This window comes from Orussus abietinus, unplaced genomic scaffold (assembly GCF_000612105.2).
Source record: "Orussus abietinus isolate OABI.00-Male unplaced genomic scaffold, Oabi_2.0 scaffold191, whole genome shotgun sequence".
NCBI lineage: Eukaryota > Metazoa > Arthropoda > Insecta > Hymenoptera > Orussidae > Orussus > Orussus abietinus.
The window spans coordinates 61,615-79,178 of NW_019394341.1; the positions used below are offsets into that span (position 1 = coordinate 61,615).

Sequence of the window (17,564 nt, forward strand, 5' to 3'; positions counted from 1 at the left end):
CACTCGTTGTTATTGATATCCGATCCCACTTCATTTCGTTAAATAGTTAATTACTATTCATAATAATGTTTACATGTTAATATTGAAACACTTTGGGTAAACGTTTCCCTCAGTATTAGTACGTTATTCTCTTTGGGTTAATTTTACAAAGAATTACTAGTAACATTTATTAGTATTATGCCCAAAACAACCAGTATCGAACGCACCATTATTAACAGGGCAAATATGGATTCCGTTGACCAGTTTGTTCTGTAATTTCATATGCCGTCATGGTGGTGCACATGTACGACAGGTAAACCGAGTAGAATGAACCGAGGGCTTCCGAAATTCGGTTAAGGAAAACAGAAACCGATGCGAAAGGGTTGTGGGGATCACCGAAGCTCAGGGTGTCTTCATGGGGATCCCATTGCAAGGGCCATTGAATAATTCTAGTATGAATAGATCTTCCGTCCGGGGTGCAGTGCCTCTTCCTTTCGGGTTTTCAATCCCTACCTTTGATGCTACTACGATCAAATGAAAAAAATAAAAAAAATAAAGAAAGATCTCTACCATTGAATCTCAATTACTTGAGTGCTCTATAGTCCATTTTAAATCCAAGATCAATCACGAGAACGTATAAAAGAAGTTCCAGGACTTGTCCAACCTCATTCTACTTGCGGTTTGAGCTCTGTTAGATAGAACGTCTTTTATATATTTAAATAATGTTATGTAAAGGGGTATTTATATTTGTGATTATTTGAGCTGGTTTCAATACACCAGGGTCTCATTTTACGAGGTGGATGCGTAACGTGCAAAAAAGGAGTCAATGAAATGTATGAGAAATTGAGTTTGGCAAGAATGAAGTTCTTGCAACCGAGTTAAAGTAAATCAAATGTATGAAGAAATTGTGTGAAAGCAAATAAAGCGTGTTAAGAAGGTAGCGTGTAAAAGAATACTGAATGAAATGTGACTCGGATGTATTTTATTCCTTGATTACAGATATGTTTTTCGATTGACACACATGGAATTAAATTATCCGGCTTGTCGAAACAGTATGGACCACCCCGTGCTTTAAATTATATTTTTGATTTGTAACACTTATTTCGATCCATATTCAATTAGAGATTATTAAACTTTTTACCTTGTGACTAAAGAAAGAGGTGTGTCATTTAAGAGGGAAAAAAGAGTACTAATAATCCTGAGATAAAGAATTTTATGTTGAAATAAAGTATTGTCTCGATTAGAATTGAATGTATATTCTGTGAATTTAAAATATTCGCTCAAAAAATCAAATTACCGTCCCATGAAAACTATTGGTACTTTTTGAGATGTTGAATTTTAGGAAAATGAAACGCGTTGTATGATGCCCTACTGCTATGATAATGCTTAGGCATAGGTATATATTATCCCATGACTATCATATCTATGATTAGAAAGTAAAATTTTTATTTTGCTTAAATCCTTTCAAATAAACAACACGGTAAAAGCGCGAATCCTTCGCTGAGGAGGTACTCTTTCCTTACTGTCGTTGCATAAATATGGGAATTAGCATGGAAAGTAGGAGGGAAACGAAGTAATTAACGTTACATTTATCGGAAATAGTTTATGAGCAGAATGTATTTTCTATAATTTATAGAATGAATTTTTCTCTTACATATATTCTTCTTGTTTTAGCGGAAACTTTTATTATATCCCCGATCTGAAGTTTATGGCGCAATTAATGCTGACATTTGGAATCTTTCCTTGCAATATTTCCACTGGAATTAGAAATAATTATCTGCCATCATCGTTGTTTCTTAACAGTTTATTCTATATCCCGTGACGGTAATGCAGAATCCTTGAGTTCAAATACTTTTTAGGAGTAACTCCCAAAATAGTGTTTTCCCGTTGCAGTCGGTTTGATTGAAGGACTCGGACATCATTCATGAACGTACTTTTATTTCATTGTAAAAGCCTTAAATAGATTTTTAGGCTAAATAATTTAAATAGAATAGATACATTAGATGCAGGTAGAGTAGTTAAGATAGAGTAGGGAGTGACAAAACACATAAATCGCAAAACTGTGTTGATATAAAATAATTGTATGTACTGTAAAGAGTTAATGGAAATAGTGTCACGTTAAGTAGTCATAGTTATACGTCAACCGTAATATTTACGAGATAACTAGAAGATTTAATTACCGATTTAGCGCGAGGATCCTGCTTGTTCTTTGATCTGTTTGTAAATGTAGATATATCCATCGTGAGAAATTAGTTCGCGAGTGTGCAATTCAAATTTACTTGCAGTCGGTAGGTTCTACTCAGGATCGTGAAATAACTGTTCAATCGTGTCACAGTTTAATAGAAAATCGTCCTCGACGACCAACCGGCTCTAGAACCGACTAACCTCTCGAGTGAGAGGATCGCGAATAAGCGATTGAAACATCCGAATGAGCCTTGCGTATGCCTTAAGCACGCTAAATGTCAGAAGAATCGACTTAGTGCTTAAATTTGTCGTATATAACCATTACCTGTTTGCAGTACTTCCTCAGGAGGAGACATTTTTATTTCACTTGAACCTCGTCAACGCGCGTGAGGATTTAAAGTATAATAAAAGAAAGTAAGATAGAAGGATGTTAATGAAATTAGTTTCATATTAACCTCAAGTGTACAGTTATATTAGTTTTTGTAGGGTTGGATTAAACCTCGGTTAAATTTTGGAGACCTCAATTTTTAATCCCGATTTTCGATCTCGAGGTCCTTTTCCTCACTCCAAACGCTGGGAATAAGGTTCCATATAAATTATTAACATAAACGGTAACATTAGATATTATATACTTTAGATTCTATTGTTTATAAACGAAGTAATGCGGTGGACCCGTATTTTTAGAAGGTTTCTAGCGATACGACAGAAAAATCAAGACCCTGGATTAAGGTTTGCATTTTATCCGTGTTTCTGTAATAATTAGTAATTTGAAGATTTTCAAGCCTAATTTGTATAAAATGGAGTGATCATTCCGTTCTTAGATTTCTCGAGCATTAATTCAATTGCAACATTTGGAGGATTTAGAAGTGCTGATGAGAAAAATGAATTTGGAAGTTCTCAGTGAACCAGATGAACGATCAAAGAAATACAAGATCGATAGTATCTAATTATATTTCTAATGAATTTGTACCGAAGAGAAACTCGGATTTAATGCTTGGGGGACTATCTGTCTGATGTAAATGAAAAGTGTCGGGTTATTTAAAATGGAGGAGATGGTTTCAAGCACCTGACCGATTAGCCGAAGGGAACGTTTTCCCATCGAATTGCAAATAGATTACACAGTTATTTCCCGATCCTACGGAATAATCGCTGGCCTCAAACGAATCTGAATTGCAAATCCATGGATTTATTTTTCACGGGGAATCATGCCGCGTGTACCTGTTCGTTGAATTCCGGGACACCATGTGCAATATCATTGCATACCGCCGTGACTCCTGGCGAGTATGGAACACCTTTCGCGAATGCATCTTCCACTGCAGACGCTCGCAGAAAATGTCACTCGGTAATGTCCCAGTTACCGCTGACGTTAGCAAAAGATTGATAAATAGTAAACGTATAGTGCTGTTGCGAGTACGCATCTGAAATGCCGGTGATCTTTTCTATAAATTTGCACGGTTAACGAATGAACGAATTTACACGTACACTAATTACGTGTACCAAGATTATGAATTTGCAGTAGCAATAAAGGTACAATTAACATTAACCAGCCCGATCATGCAGTGATTAGGAAATTATAATAAGGTTAGAAAGAGAGCTATCCGCACTGATGATTAAAATTGTATCACCAAGAATTAACAGTAAATAATTAATGATATTTTTACACATTTAATCGCTGCAACTGAGATTAGGACACGATTAAGATTTTATTTTTTGTTAAACATGCTTGATGTTTTGACAATATATTACTCTGGCGTGATACCTTTTGTAGGAAATTTGACGCGTTTACTGCAGCTGTTTCTGGATGCTGCGATTTTAATGGCCTCCATTGTCATGAAATAACGTCACAGTACATACGTTATGCGTAACGCGTATTGAGTGTGCAGTAAAGAGTATGCAGTAAATTAAAATAATCATTTATGGAAACATACGTCAGTTGTGTAAGTTCTGTCTTACCGATCTCCTTGAGTTCTCTCTTCTAATCCCTTAACGGTGACTGTAATTTTTAGATTTTTTTTATTTCTTACTTTCCGCCGATGAACATGTAACTTCCGAAGGCGCGGGGAAAACTGCAGTTTAAATGCAGCAATCCAACAGTTACTCTTTTATCCACGATGATAGAATCGATCGAGAAATCCTCATAAATTGTGACTGTATCTATACTGCAGTCGGTGAGACGATCGTGACAATTGTATACGCGATCACATGTAAGAATTACTGTATTGCGTCTACATCGTACCCTGTTAAAGCCAGAACTGAAACACATCGCAAATCCTTAACTCTTTTGTTAGTAAAGGTGACTGCAGTCACCTCTCAAAATTCCGCATTATTTAACAATGACAGTTAAACACGGCAAAAGGCCATAAAATATTAGTTATGACCCACACGGATACCTTACGTAAATGTATAACTAACGCTATGGCCGTAAATGTACATATAGCCACCTCTATGACCGTAAGTATAATAGCAGGAACTGGCCAATCCAATTGTCGAAGTAGGACGCTGTATTTAATTTTCTGCAATTTGATTGACCGGTTCTTACCGTTTCGCTTACGGTTACGGTTATATAAGCTATCTATAAAGAGCTTTACATTCTAAGGTAAATGTAAATTCGCGATTAAAGTGCCCCGTACAGAGCATACGTACTCGTTTCCAACTTCAAAGTAGCGGAAGGTTTAAGGTGACATGAAAGTAACGTCCGAGGGGTCAAACGTTAATGAAACTTTTCTCCGTTAAATGTACATACTCGGTGCCAACTTCAAAGTAGCGAAAGGGTTAAGGTGATGTGGAAGTAGCGTCCGAGGGGTCAAACGTTTATGAGACTATTCTCCATTAAACGTACCTACATGTTACCAACTTCAAAGTAGCGAAAGGGTTAAAGAGTGATGTGGAAGCAGTGTCCGAGGGGTCAATCGTTTATGAAACTTTTTTCCGAACTGGGTGTACCGTATCGTTTGAAACTTCGCCACGTTAACGTGAAGGCTCTAAAAAAGGCCTTGACAACCGTGAAACATAGTCTTGCTTTCAAATTTGTCAATAAACATTTTTAAATTGTGTTACAAACAATGAAGTATCACGGGGGTCAGGAACTTCCTTAGGGCCTCCATATCCAATTTAAACGGTTCGGACTCTACATTCGTATCACCTTGTCAGGGACTCGACCACTTTCATATCTATGCAGCGTTTTCACGTTTTATACACGATTGCGCATTTCTGTCGTGTACACAATTAATGTTTTTCACCTTCGACGGTGTTCTTGCGCCTTTTTGCGAATCCAAGATCCGAGGGTTCGATACGTCGTTTAACACATTCGCGACCGGCAAATTTTTTCCGTCTCAAATACCGAGCACCGGCGAAAATAATAAAATTCTGAAACTGGTTGCCGCAAACTTGTATCGTTAAAGCAAGAATAAAAACGATAAAATTTGTGCGCCGCGCCGGCTAACAATTAGTGAGCCAACTGAGCAGGACGTGATTCACGTCAGCGGTAACCAGGAATAGAAGTTGAAAAGACGTGAATTCACGTCAGCGGTCGAGATTGTGTTAATAGGGAAATGTCCGCAATATCCCTGAAGTCACGGTTGGCAGTCCTCTCACGCGTTGACGTCGTCGAAAGAAATCACCGGTCGTCAAATCGCGAGGTAGTCGGCGGTGACAGTGAACAGCCTTCCTCCGATCGAACGGCGAAATAAATACTGACCCTGATTGACTAGTCGCGTGCGTGCGTTATGCAATGCATAACGCGGCTTATGGCCGACTAGCGGCCGACTTATGCGTGCGGAATGCACGCGGGGTCCAGCGGAACCCCTTCGTCGCTTTCAGGGCCCGATCGGGCCCACATTCGAGACACGTACCCACCAACTCGGCATACCGTGTCAATTGCTTTTCTCGCTTTCACAATAGACGCGGAATCAATTTACGGCCTACTTGCGAACGCGCGGGGGGATTACTTTTGCGCCGCGCAACTCTCGGTCCCCGGAATTCAGCCCTCTATTGCGGAACCGATAAACCGTATGTTCTATTGACACGACGACGCGAGTACATACTTTGTCGACTCGAGTTACTCGAATCCGAAAATATTGCCAATTTGAATTTGGCCTTGAGTCGGCGGCTCCTTGAAGGAAGGGGAAACGAGTTAGTATGGATTCGGCGCGGCGAATTGACGAGGGAAATAATTGACGACGACTCGAGTCAAGAAATAATGGTATCTAGGCAAGGTAGGTAACAATTTCGCTCTTACCCTCGATAGCTCGAACATATGCTTGACTCGAGTTTAAAGAACTGAATTACTCGATCCGTAGGACATTTTTTATAATGTTAAGGTGACGCGATAGTGACGTCGTTTATGAAACCTTTCTCCAAACTGGATGTGCCGAATTACTTGAAATTATAACACGTCAGTATGGAGGCAATAAGACAAGTTCCAACACCCGTGAAATTTAATTTCTTTTTAACCGGTTGAGAACCAAGGGTCGTTAAAAAAAACAATGTCGAAAAATGCGAACAACGCGATGGCGCTGTTTTAATTGAGTTCGAAGAGACGCGATAGCGTCTCATATGAGTTCATGGGTCTCAGCTGAGTACTGCGTCTTTTTTACTCCAACCATCCCTGTAATAGCTTTCAATAACTCTTAGAGCACCGTCTGTTGTCAATGCCGTTCAAATGAACCGGGTTTTTTCGACGTGAAATCTATACAGAGCGATCGGGCTGCTCGCGACTTAAACGGTGAAATTTGATTTTAAACGTTTGTTTTATATTTTATGTTTCATATTTTATGAGAAATTAAATTTCATGGGTGTCGCTATCTTCCTTAGGGCCTCCACATTCACGTGGTAAGGTTTCAAAGGATTCGGTACACCTTGTTTGTGATAAAGGTTCGTAATCGACTCGGATGCCACTTTCGTATCACCTTAATGGCGAATTGCCCGGTGCCGCTGACCGATCGCGAATCCGGTAATGAGGATATGTTTTACGCCGGCTGACTGGCAGTTCAATTTCATTCCCGCGTAGTGACTCGCCGAACTCGGGAAAAAATTACGACTCGACGTGTGTAGGATTAGGGAAAAAGCGGACTAGGCTATTTTCAGGGCTTTTTAATATGCCTGGTGTTGCGGATCGTAGGACCGCTAGCTTAGCGTATTCTTGCAGGCTACGTGCTCGAGAGTAATTAACAGGCATCGGGATGCAGAAATGTACTGTTAGCTGCGTGAAAGTCGTGCCTTGAGGAAATAAATGTCCACGCCCTTAATTAAAGCAAATTGCCGTCGTTGGACGAAACAGAATGGAATTAGATGTTGGGATTAACCTTTGACCAGTATGATTAGCAACATCAATTTCAGACATGGATGTAAAGTGGAATGAAATAGTGTCGATGTTGTGCCAATGACTGATGCAATTGGCAAACTTGATCCTGGTAACGGAGCTGCAGTGTTAAGTGTATTCATAAAATTCCTACACTTTTATTACATAAGGTTTAGTACAATCGTAAATTTGACGTCTTAAAGGTGAACTACTTTACATTTATTCTGGATCTCTAAGTAAAGTTATAATTTTGTAGAATTGCTTAGGAAAATTAATACATTAATGTAGGGAATTTATAACATGTTATACATTTTGAATTGACGATATGTTATAAAATTACAATACTTTTTTAATGGGGTGTTCTGGGAGTCTTGGATCAACCGTTAATGTCTCAGAAGATTCCCCATTGTTCTGCAAAAGTAGGAGATATGATTATCCTAATCTTAACATTTTCCGTATATATTTTTTTCTTCCCCGGCTATTCTTCTTCATTTCTAAAATTGTTAATACGAGATACAAAAATACGTGGTCGTAAAATTTTAATTAACGATTACATTTTGTCGAAATACAATGAAAACAACAGAGTACCTAATTGTCAGCGTAATTAATTGCAATTTGATCGTAACGTCCACATAAACTCAATATCAAAAAATACTATCGATTACGAACGATAAAAATTAAATCTCACGATGATTATCACCCCTCATTGTCAGTTAAAACGTTAAAATGTATAAATTGTACATTTGCATACCCACTGTCTCTTTCATCGTAATGTATAAATCACTATTACAGTGCTAACAATGGTTAGTCTTTATCTGTGATCATCGACTATTTCCCCGTGTCGTTAATGCTGCTTAGAATTACTCGGTATAAATCGTAAATAACTCGCAGAGGTTGCCAATGACCGAGCAATCGGCTAAATGCAGTAACCGATTAATGCTCTTAACAACCGATCCGTCAATGTACCAAGATTTTATTCGATACCTTATCAGTGTCGACACATCTCTTTCGTCAGGATTGAATAATTACTTTCATTATAGGAATTTTAATATCAAGTTTTAAGAATTCTTGTATCGCAAACGAATGCGCAGTGCGGTTTGCGGTTAGGCTCTTCCGCGCAATGTTAGGTGAGCTTCTAATTACGATAATAACTCGATTTAATCGATTCGTTGGAAACGGCTCCGGGTAGAAAATCTGCAAAGTGAGTAAATAGGGCCTAGGATGTGAACCTATCAATGCAGGGCTTACATTGGAAGTTTACCCTGTTCTACGTAAGACCTAATTAACAGGTCCTAAGTTGGCCGAATTGAGGAAGAATCGGATGCATTACATTGGATGCATGATTCAATTTTAAGTGGGCCCCAACTAGGTGCCAGATCATTAAAAAATCTCGAATGAAACCTGAAAAAACCTGAATTCTTTCGGGTCTCTTTTTTTTTATAGACCCCGACCCGCTGTAATTTTATAAAAAATCTGGGTTAACCACTATGGATATTGATAGGTTACCATCCTAGCTAGGTCCTACCTAGCGCCCTTACAGATTCTCCATACAGTATTCGATGAAAATAAACGATGCAACTAGGTTCACTATGGTCAGCAGGAACTCGCAATCGTTCACCATGAACAATTATAGTATTTCGAGCGGTGCACTTTCCTCCACACCGCAACACACGATTAGGGTAACGGTCACACGATCACTGTTCTCTGTGCCCTGCAATTGTGATTCCCTTGACGATAAAATATTCAACATTTCAGCTGACTTTCCGTCAATATTGCCTTATCATAGCTCTCGTAACGCGTATTACAGGTTGCCGCACGTCGCGCTGTCAATGATAGCCAATCTGCGAAACTTCGGCCTTTATTTATCCGCGTCTTCCCCGCGGAATTACGCACATCACGCATCGCGACTGTACGAAAGTGGCCTTGCTTGCAAAAAAGAAAAAAAAAAAGAGAGACGTATTCGATGCTCGTAGTAGATGCGAATCTTCGACACGGGTTTCGCTTCATTGACCGCAATCGGCATTGTATGAAAAACAGCTGATATCGATCCGTCACATTGATATTACGTGCCGAGCAGAAATCGCATCTAAAGCGAGTTGCGTCAGAGTTTGCGTATACCAAAGAAAAAAAGACAAATTAAATGAGCTTTGCCGTCACTCTAGATTTACATGAAACGCGGTATCGTGTTTCTTCTGCGGATTTTATAAGGTCATAAATGATGGACATAAGCGAACCTGGGATTTGGTATGTCGTACGCAGGCATAGGTCCGTATTCTTATCGCAATGTTGAAACCACTTGGAGCAATACTCATTCAATAGGCAATGATTGGGTACTTTGAATGCAGGTGGAAAGTTGCTCGCGTAATGGCTTCCATTAACGGTCGCTATTTGCATAAACTTTATACCGAACTACTCTCGTGATATAATCGATCCAAAAGCATCATTACAAATAAGTACCTCTCGTACTTGCGAGTATTTTCCCACCTACGAGTCTTGACTGAATAATTGTCGGAATGTTTTTTCTTAGACAGTTATCGGTGTACTGGGTAAAAGTGAGGTTAGAGAATAAGTTAGGCTTAAGATTGTTTGCCGAAGCTCGATGGTAACCTAGGTGACGAAAGTTGTTTGGAATTAGAAATGGATAATCTGGTTTTATTATCGAGAAACGCTATTCCTTATTGTTATATGAGGAAAATTGGAAGATCAAAGTGAGGAAGGTTTCCAGGGTGGAGGTATTTTCTTTGAGAAGTTGTATATCTATTAAGGACAGACTAAACGAGCTTTATCAGCTTATATAGGTTTTAAAAATTTAAGTATCGTGGACGTGTCGCCGTAATTTATGGTGCAGGTGATATCAGAAATGGAGAATCTCTACTGCTAACCGGAAATGAATTGCATTCGAGCTTCTTACATGATTAGTATTCGACGCAGAATCGGGTTAGGCGGTCCTTCTGTATCCTGGTTTTCGGAATTAACAATGAAGGTTTCACTGCGTATGTTCTACATTGCTGAACAAGCAAAACCAGGTCGTAGGGGAATCTCGCCGACACAAGCAGCATTTCTGAGCTGGAAACTTTTTTGGAAACTCGTTGGTCGACTTCCTTGTCCACGTTCCGCCGGTTCGGTCTTCTACTTTTCAAAATGAGTTTAGTAGAGCGTTTCTTTTTTGGCTCGTCAGCGGGAACAAAGAAACGAATTAACGACACATTCCCTTTGCCGTTTCATTCTTCAGACATTCTGAGTTAGTAAGTTGCATTTTATTGTTATATTTTCATCTTCTAATGATTTTTAAATACCAAGTCGTTCGTTCGATTCCTCGGAATTGCGCTCACCTAGTGTTGGTGCAATTTTTGCATTCATTATGTGTGAACTCAAACAACCTAGTACTTGATATAAAAAAAAAAGATTAATAACGAATAAATATTGTTTGAAATTGAGGCAAGAACAGGATCACCGGTAATTGTCAATGGCTTGAGAAAAAACATCAGACATACCGATAATTCTATTAAATAGTAGTTTTTTTCGTTCTTTTTTTTTTCATGAGTATTGTTAATCCTTTCAAAGTCTTTCGCTCTTTGAAGTGAATCAACTTTTCGTTCTAACACACTTGTGCGCCGAAAATCAAACGATAATGAGCTAAACAGACATGGTGAACTAAACTCAAGAAAAGTGAGTACTGTTTGTAATTTGCGTCGATTCCATTCGACCTTATTTTGCCGATTGTAGCTAGTAAAGATCTGTTCGACACGGGAACCTCTTACTTTCTAGAAAGTGATTTTTTTTTCCCTGGGTGTATCGAAGAAAATTGTTCAGCACTAAAGCGGTTCGGTGAATTATCGCTGTTCTCAGTACTTTAAGGATTAGAAAAGGGAATTTTTATCATACGTTGAAGAAAATTGTTCGGTACTAAAACGGTTAATACAGGATCCTGCTTCGAGGGGCCAAGGCCCGTGAAACGTGGATGAAGCTCACGGTCGGAAATGCGAACGCAAAGCGGGAAAGTTGGAGTCTTACGACTTTCGGAAACGGTGGTTTAGGCGAATCGATTATGGCCGAGCACGAGCGGAAGAGTGCGCGCGTATTATAAGGACAAACGGGCATTACGCGTGCACGCACTTTTCTCGGCCGTGCGAAGGAGACCTCGGAGAAAGATCGCCGGTGAACGAATTGACGTAACTAATTGCACGGTCTTCCCTTTCGTCCATCTTGGCGCGGCTCTACGGTCGGGCACGCAGTTAATTAACACGCAATTTTTTTTTACTCGATGTCGGCGAATATGCGGGAAAACCTCGGCCCGCCAACAATGACCGAGAAAACGGGCTCTGCAATCTTCGGACAAAACAGGGATCCAAGAAAAGCAGTATGTCGAAATGAACTGTAACTCCTTCGCCAGCTGACGGCGTTTCGCGATTAAGCCGCTAATTTCGCGGACAGCTTGAGAGCACCGTTCATCTCTTTTCTCCTCGACACGCTTAGTACTGAAATGTCGATAATATGAAGAATTTATACCGGAAAACGAGGACTTTAAGGTGATATTAAAGTAGCGTCCGACGCGGTCTCGTTTGTGAAACTCTTTCTCCGAACTGGGTGAACCGAATCGTTTGAAATTTTACTACGTGAATAAGGACGCTCTAAAGAAAGTCCCGTGAAGCCTAACCTTTCTTCATTTGTTTATGAACTCTTTTTAAATTTGGGGTAAAATATGAAATGTCGTGGGGGTTAGAATCTTCCTTGGGCCCTCCCATATTCACGAGGTGAAGTTTCAAACTATTAGGTACACTCGGTTTGGAGAAAAGTTTCATGAGCGAGTGACTTCTTGGATGCCGCTTTCGTATCATCTTGATGGAATTCTTTATTTCGCGCCTGTTATTTTCTCAAATATTTCATTGTTTCGAGTTTTACAAACAATATTTGGTACACTTTTTGGGTCCTGCCTCGTCTAAAACAAGTCAGTCCAGCAAGGGCAAGAAATGGATTATAAGAAACTCTTACGCAAATCCACGTACAAGAAACAAGACGCTTGTACTGCAACCAGTGTTACTGCCCTCTATCTATTAAACAAATTTTCTTCCACAGTCAGAAATATTGTTAAACGGTTCTTAATTTTCTGGCAGTCAAGAAACCCTTACGATTATGAATGAAAGTTTGCGGAACACCAAAATTACTAAAGTCATAAAAGTAACGGCAAACTGTGCAAATATATACAAAAAATACTCTAAACAATATTCAGAAAATTTGTAACAAATTCGCGGGACACTGGTTAAGAACAACTGAATTGAAGGAACGTTCGTTCTAAAAGATATCCGACTGTGTAATTTATTATACTTTACTGAAAGAAGAAAGAAAAAAATATAGAAGGATTCAATGGCGTATAGTGGGAGGAGTTCGAATAGGCCATCGAAGTAACTCTTTCATTTTCTAAGTACAACAAAAACGGTTCAAGTAAAAGTTCGATAATTCCTAGAGGGGCATGAAACGAAACAGTTGCAACGGTATAAAAATATTTTTAAAGATTTTATTTTAGCGTAACCGTTACGCATAAATCGCGAGGCTTCATTTCTGGTAATATCTACTTAACATTCATAAAATACGTTGAATGAAACGCATAACTTTTCATTTAAGATAGACAAAGTGTCGGGGGTATATTAAGTTAATTTTATTCGTTCTTTCTCAACTTCCCATCTCGCAGTTTCCGAGTAGAGAAGAATTTGTCTAGAGTTCCTCGAAAGACTTCCCCATGGACGAGAAAATTTCACTTCCATCCATTGTGTCAGTTTGAATAGTGTTAGTAACGACGATGACGACGGGATCACCGGCGATGACTTAATTAATGTTCTTCACACTCTGAAATGACCCTATATATTGTCTATTCATACCTGTTACATATATACTTTCTCCATGTACGAGAAACTATCAGTACTTTTTATTGTGTGAATGAATAGGCTTATGGCCATTGTTAATCACAGTGTCGGAACAAGGATAAGCAGGAGAGAGATAAGATTCGATGATGAATAATGCGAAAGGATGGGAGTGAACGGAAAGTGAGGATAAACGAGCTGGGAAAGGGAGAAGGAAATGGTAAACGCGATGAAAGGAAAATAAGAGTATATCGAGGAAAACGTTATAATAGGAAGTAAGACAATAGTGAAAGAGAATGAGAGAAAGAAGCAACGGAATTTGAATACAGTAACACAGAAATGAATACGAGTATACGTGAAATTTAGAAATTAACGTTATTTATTTATTTAATTGCTACAGTTGAGCGATTAGGACATCGTCGAGATTTTATTTCTGATTAGAAATACTTACAATTTTCATAANATTAGAAAAATTAAATCTTTTGCTCGGGTAATGAATTTCTTCATTTTAATTCAGAGAGAAAGCAATGGAAAAACCGTAAAGGAATTTCGTTTGCGACACTTTTAGTGACGATCTACTAATTGCACGTTGTAAACAAAATGCACCATCTCCGGCATTCGATAATTAGTTGCGCATAATTGAGGGGGAATTGATGTCGCGTGTTGCACCCATGGCGCATAACGGATCGCGATATATTCACCCGCTGCTTACCTCATCAACTATGCTAATTGCGCCGTATATACTATAACCATACCAAATTGGCACGCAAATTAGTGTAGGCGCCCGGTGATGATTTTATGGAAACGAGCCAAGTAATCTACCCTTTCATCATAGTTCTGTCACGAAGACTATAGTACTCGGAAACGTTCACACGAGCAAATAGGTTTTCATAACTGCGGGTTATAACGATTTAGTTCCATTACTCAGAAAATGTGTTTCATTGAAAGTGTGATGTTGATAATTTCAAACAAAAACTTGCTTAAGATATGATTCAGTTGTTACGTTAAATAAACGTTATGCCGATACCTTTTTATTACATATAAAACAATCAGTAACGAATAACAAATAAGTACAGTATGTTTAAGCTTACTAACTGTTACCCCGTAATGGATCTTAATAATTGTTTCGATCCTCTCGTAAATGACGATCAATGTTGTGAAAGGATAAAGTGCCACATTGATCGACAAGTGGAATTTATCTTACAGTACTTACGGTTTTATATTATCTTAATCTTAGTTGCAATATATTATTAATTCGAACATGCGTGACGTTCTCTCTAATCGTTAATTCGTATACCTATACGACGAGCAACGATAACACGTATCAATACCTTTCGATGAATGACGAATTACAAACCTTACGTATTTCTTAGGACTAAATACTGTGATCGTGTTTACGTATCTGGCATTTACCTGTGGTGTAATTACCCAATTGTAAAACGAGTTCAGCGCTCATGTATCACACAAGAAACCAAGTATCCCATATACACACAATAGATATACAGTATACAGTAAGGATATTTAGTTAAAGGAATAACATTGGACAAAGGAATAACATTCCATAAAATTTAATTGAGGTATATATTGTTGAGTGGATTTCTGTTGTGTGATCATTTTCAATTTTTTAAATACTCCCCATATACGATATAAATCGTTTAGTACTGCATTGCTTTAAATGAAAAGCGATACGTAATTAGTCAACACCTACCGTGAATAAATTTGCCCTTAACCTTTCCAATTAAATTATTATCGTTACAAGCATTCGTTTACCAAATTAATTTATCGGATTTTATGAATCGTGGTAAATGCAATTAATTTAATCTGAAGTAGTTCAGTAATAGAAATACCTCATTGATCCTTTCATACACAAGATTAGGATTTTTCGTGGCCCCTCCTTATTTAGAGATCGCTTAATAAAAATTGCTGATCCTAAAAGGGGCAAATGGAAGAACAACCCCCTCCTCAAATTTGTCATAATTCAATATATTTTATTTATTCAAGCGAAATATTGTCAAACTAATAATTTTTAAGCGTAAATTAATTTCAGGCTGCAAATATCGTATACCGCGTATTTTCCTTTTATATATTTTTTTAACATTTTAATACTATGGCAACGAAAACACCGAAAGCTTTATAAAGAAATTGAGAGTCCACGAAGAAGAAATCAATTATCAGAAGTTTGCATTATATTTAACCAATAAATTTCTTATCGATGCTCATTGTCCACTGGTCCTGTACGATTATCTGAACAAGATTTAATTACTGCTCTATTGATTCCAGATTGATAAGAAGAATAAACGTGATATTCAGTGCTTGAAGATGCGCGTCGTACACGGAGCTGGTCTCCGTGTACGAGCTACAGTTCGGTATGACTAAACACCGGAAACGATTCTGAAAACCTTGAAACCTCCACCTAAAGTGATCCACGACGCTATTTACATTGCACCTTGATTCCTCGAGAAAATGTCCGAGCACAAAACAAACGAGAGCCACTGAAAGTTCGAATTCAGCCCTCTAAACCAGTGGCTTTTCTCTCTCGCTCGTCCCTTTCGGTATCAGTCCACCTGTTTAAAATCCAAAATCAGCCTCGTTGTTTCGACTTTTTGTTCCCAAAACATCGAAGGAAGGATAAAGAAGCGTCTAAAAATGTACAAAATCCGACTGTACGTGGTGCCGGAGCAGGAGGAGGTGCCCGAAGACCTCGAAGAGGATCCTCATCAGGCGTCCACCATGCAGCGTCGCAACTCGCGGCGTTCTGGCGCGGTACGTCTAAACGTCCTCCACAAAGACCGAAAAGCCGAGGCGATCGTTTCCCCCCGATTAAGACAAATCTCGCGAAACCACGGGATTAAAGGCGAGGCGGCCGCTGACAGAAGCGGCGATTGCAAGGAGAACCACGAGAGTGGAGTCGGGCCCAACACCTTTGCAAGGGAAGGAGCGACTCTCCCGAATGGCGCCGTCTTTGCCTCCCCGATGATCAGGGAGCTGGCTCGAAATCTTCAGGAAAAGATGTCCGAACGGAACAACGCGATTCGTAGAGTAACCGGATCCAAGGGAAATGAAGATCGAAGAGCGGGGAGCCACCGTCTTGTTCCGGTGGATCCTCCCAGAGCGCCTGTCAACGACGATCATCCGCCACACCCATTGGTTCCGATAATCAAAATTCGATATGGTGGTCTGGACTCGGACGAATCGTCGATTGTGAAAATCGAACCGGAAAGCAAAAGAAGCCCGACGAAGTCGCAGATCTCGGCCAGTAAGAGGGGGGCTTCCGATTATTCCGCCGCGGAAGCTGGTCTGAATGGGAAAAGTCGCAGAGACGCCCAGTCCGTTCGCGGAAGGTCCTCCAAAATCGTTCGCGTTAAGGCTGATGATAACGACGACAATGGGAACGGTGGACGGGAGGCTGCTTCCAGGGGCGAGACCGGCGTTACTAACTCCGTGATAATGCGCAGGAACAACAAACTCAATGGATATAAGGTGAGTCGGGTAAATTGGAGAACTGTTAGATGGTATTGTACCTAGGGTGAAAATCGTTGTGTTTGGATAGTACACGTGAACGTTGCAATGGTAATGAACATATTACCCAGATTAGTGGTTCGGAACACTTAATTCGATATGAAAGTGGCATCTGAAGGGTCAATCGTTTATGAAACTTTTTTGCTAACTTGGTATACCGAATTGTTTGAAACTTTACCACGTGTATATGCAGGCCGTAAGAAAGGTCCTGACACTCATGGATTTCATCTTTTATAACAAATTAAAAACCGGGTGTACCGGATCGGTCAGAGAAAAGTATCACAGAACCCATTGCTCACTTTCATATCACCTTAAAATGTGGAATAGTTTTCATTATCGCTGTGACGATCAAAAGTAAAGATGATGGCTGATTAAACATTCTTTGATCTGTACTCTTACCTATTTTTTAGCGTTAAAAGGTGTCTTCCACCTAAAAGTTCTAAAAATGAAACATGAGTACTAGTTTTAATCTCTAACTCTTATTGTCGGTCACTGCACGAATGAGCTCCGTACGAACAAGTGAAACAAACGAATATATCGAGATATTAACTTTCTCAAAATATTCTATGCTTAATCTCTCCTGATGAAACAAGTTTCATGCAAATGAAGTCGCGAGCAAATGCATAGGGAATATCGCCACTATGAGTTTCTCGCACAAATGTATTTGGCTCGGAACTCTATCGAGATTTTCTTGATTTGCAGACCGCCAGAGTCACTAATTTTCT

At 39.3% G+C, this 17,564-nt stretch overlaps 1 protein-coding gene across 3 annotated transcripts in view; it reads left to right on the forward strand.

The window, feature by feature from the left end:
* Nucleotides 1-17,564, forward strand: part of LOC105703279 (rhotekin) — a 93,093-nt gene that overhangs the window by 11,553 nt on the left and 63,976 nt on the right. For 2 of the 3 annotated variants that reach the window (XM_012431563.1, XM_012431562.2), the window contains exon 2: nucleotides 15,601-16,800. The exons of the other annotated variant lie outside the window; for it this stretch is intronic. In XM_012431563.1, the coding sequence (XP_012286986.1) occupies nucleotides 15,967-16,800 (834 nt within the window). In that variant the 5' untranslated portion in view covers nucleotides 15,601-15,966. The remainder of the gene's footprint in view (nucleotides 1-15,600; nucleotides 16,801-17,564) is intronic. 3 annotated transcript variants of the gene reach the window in all.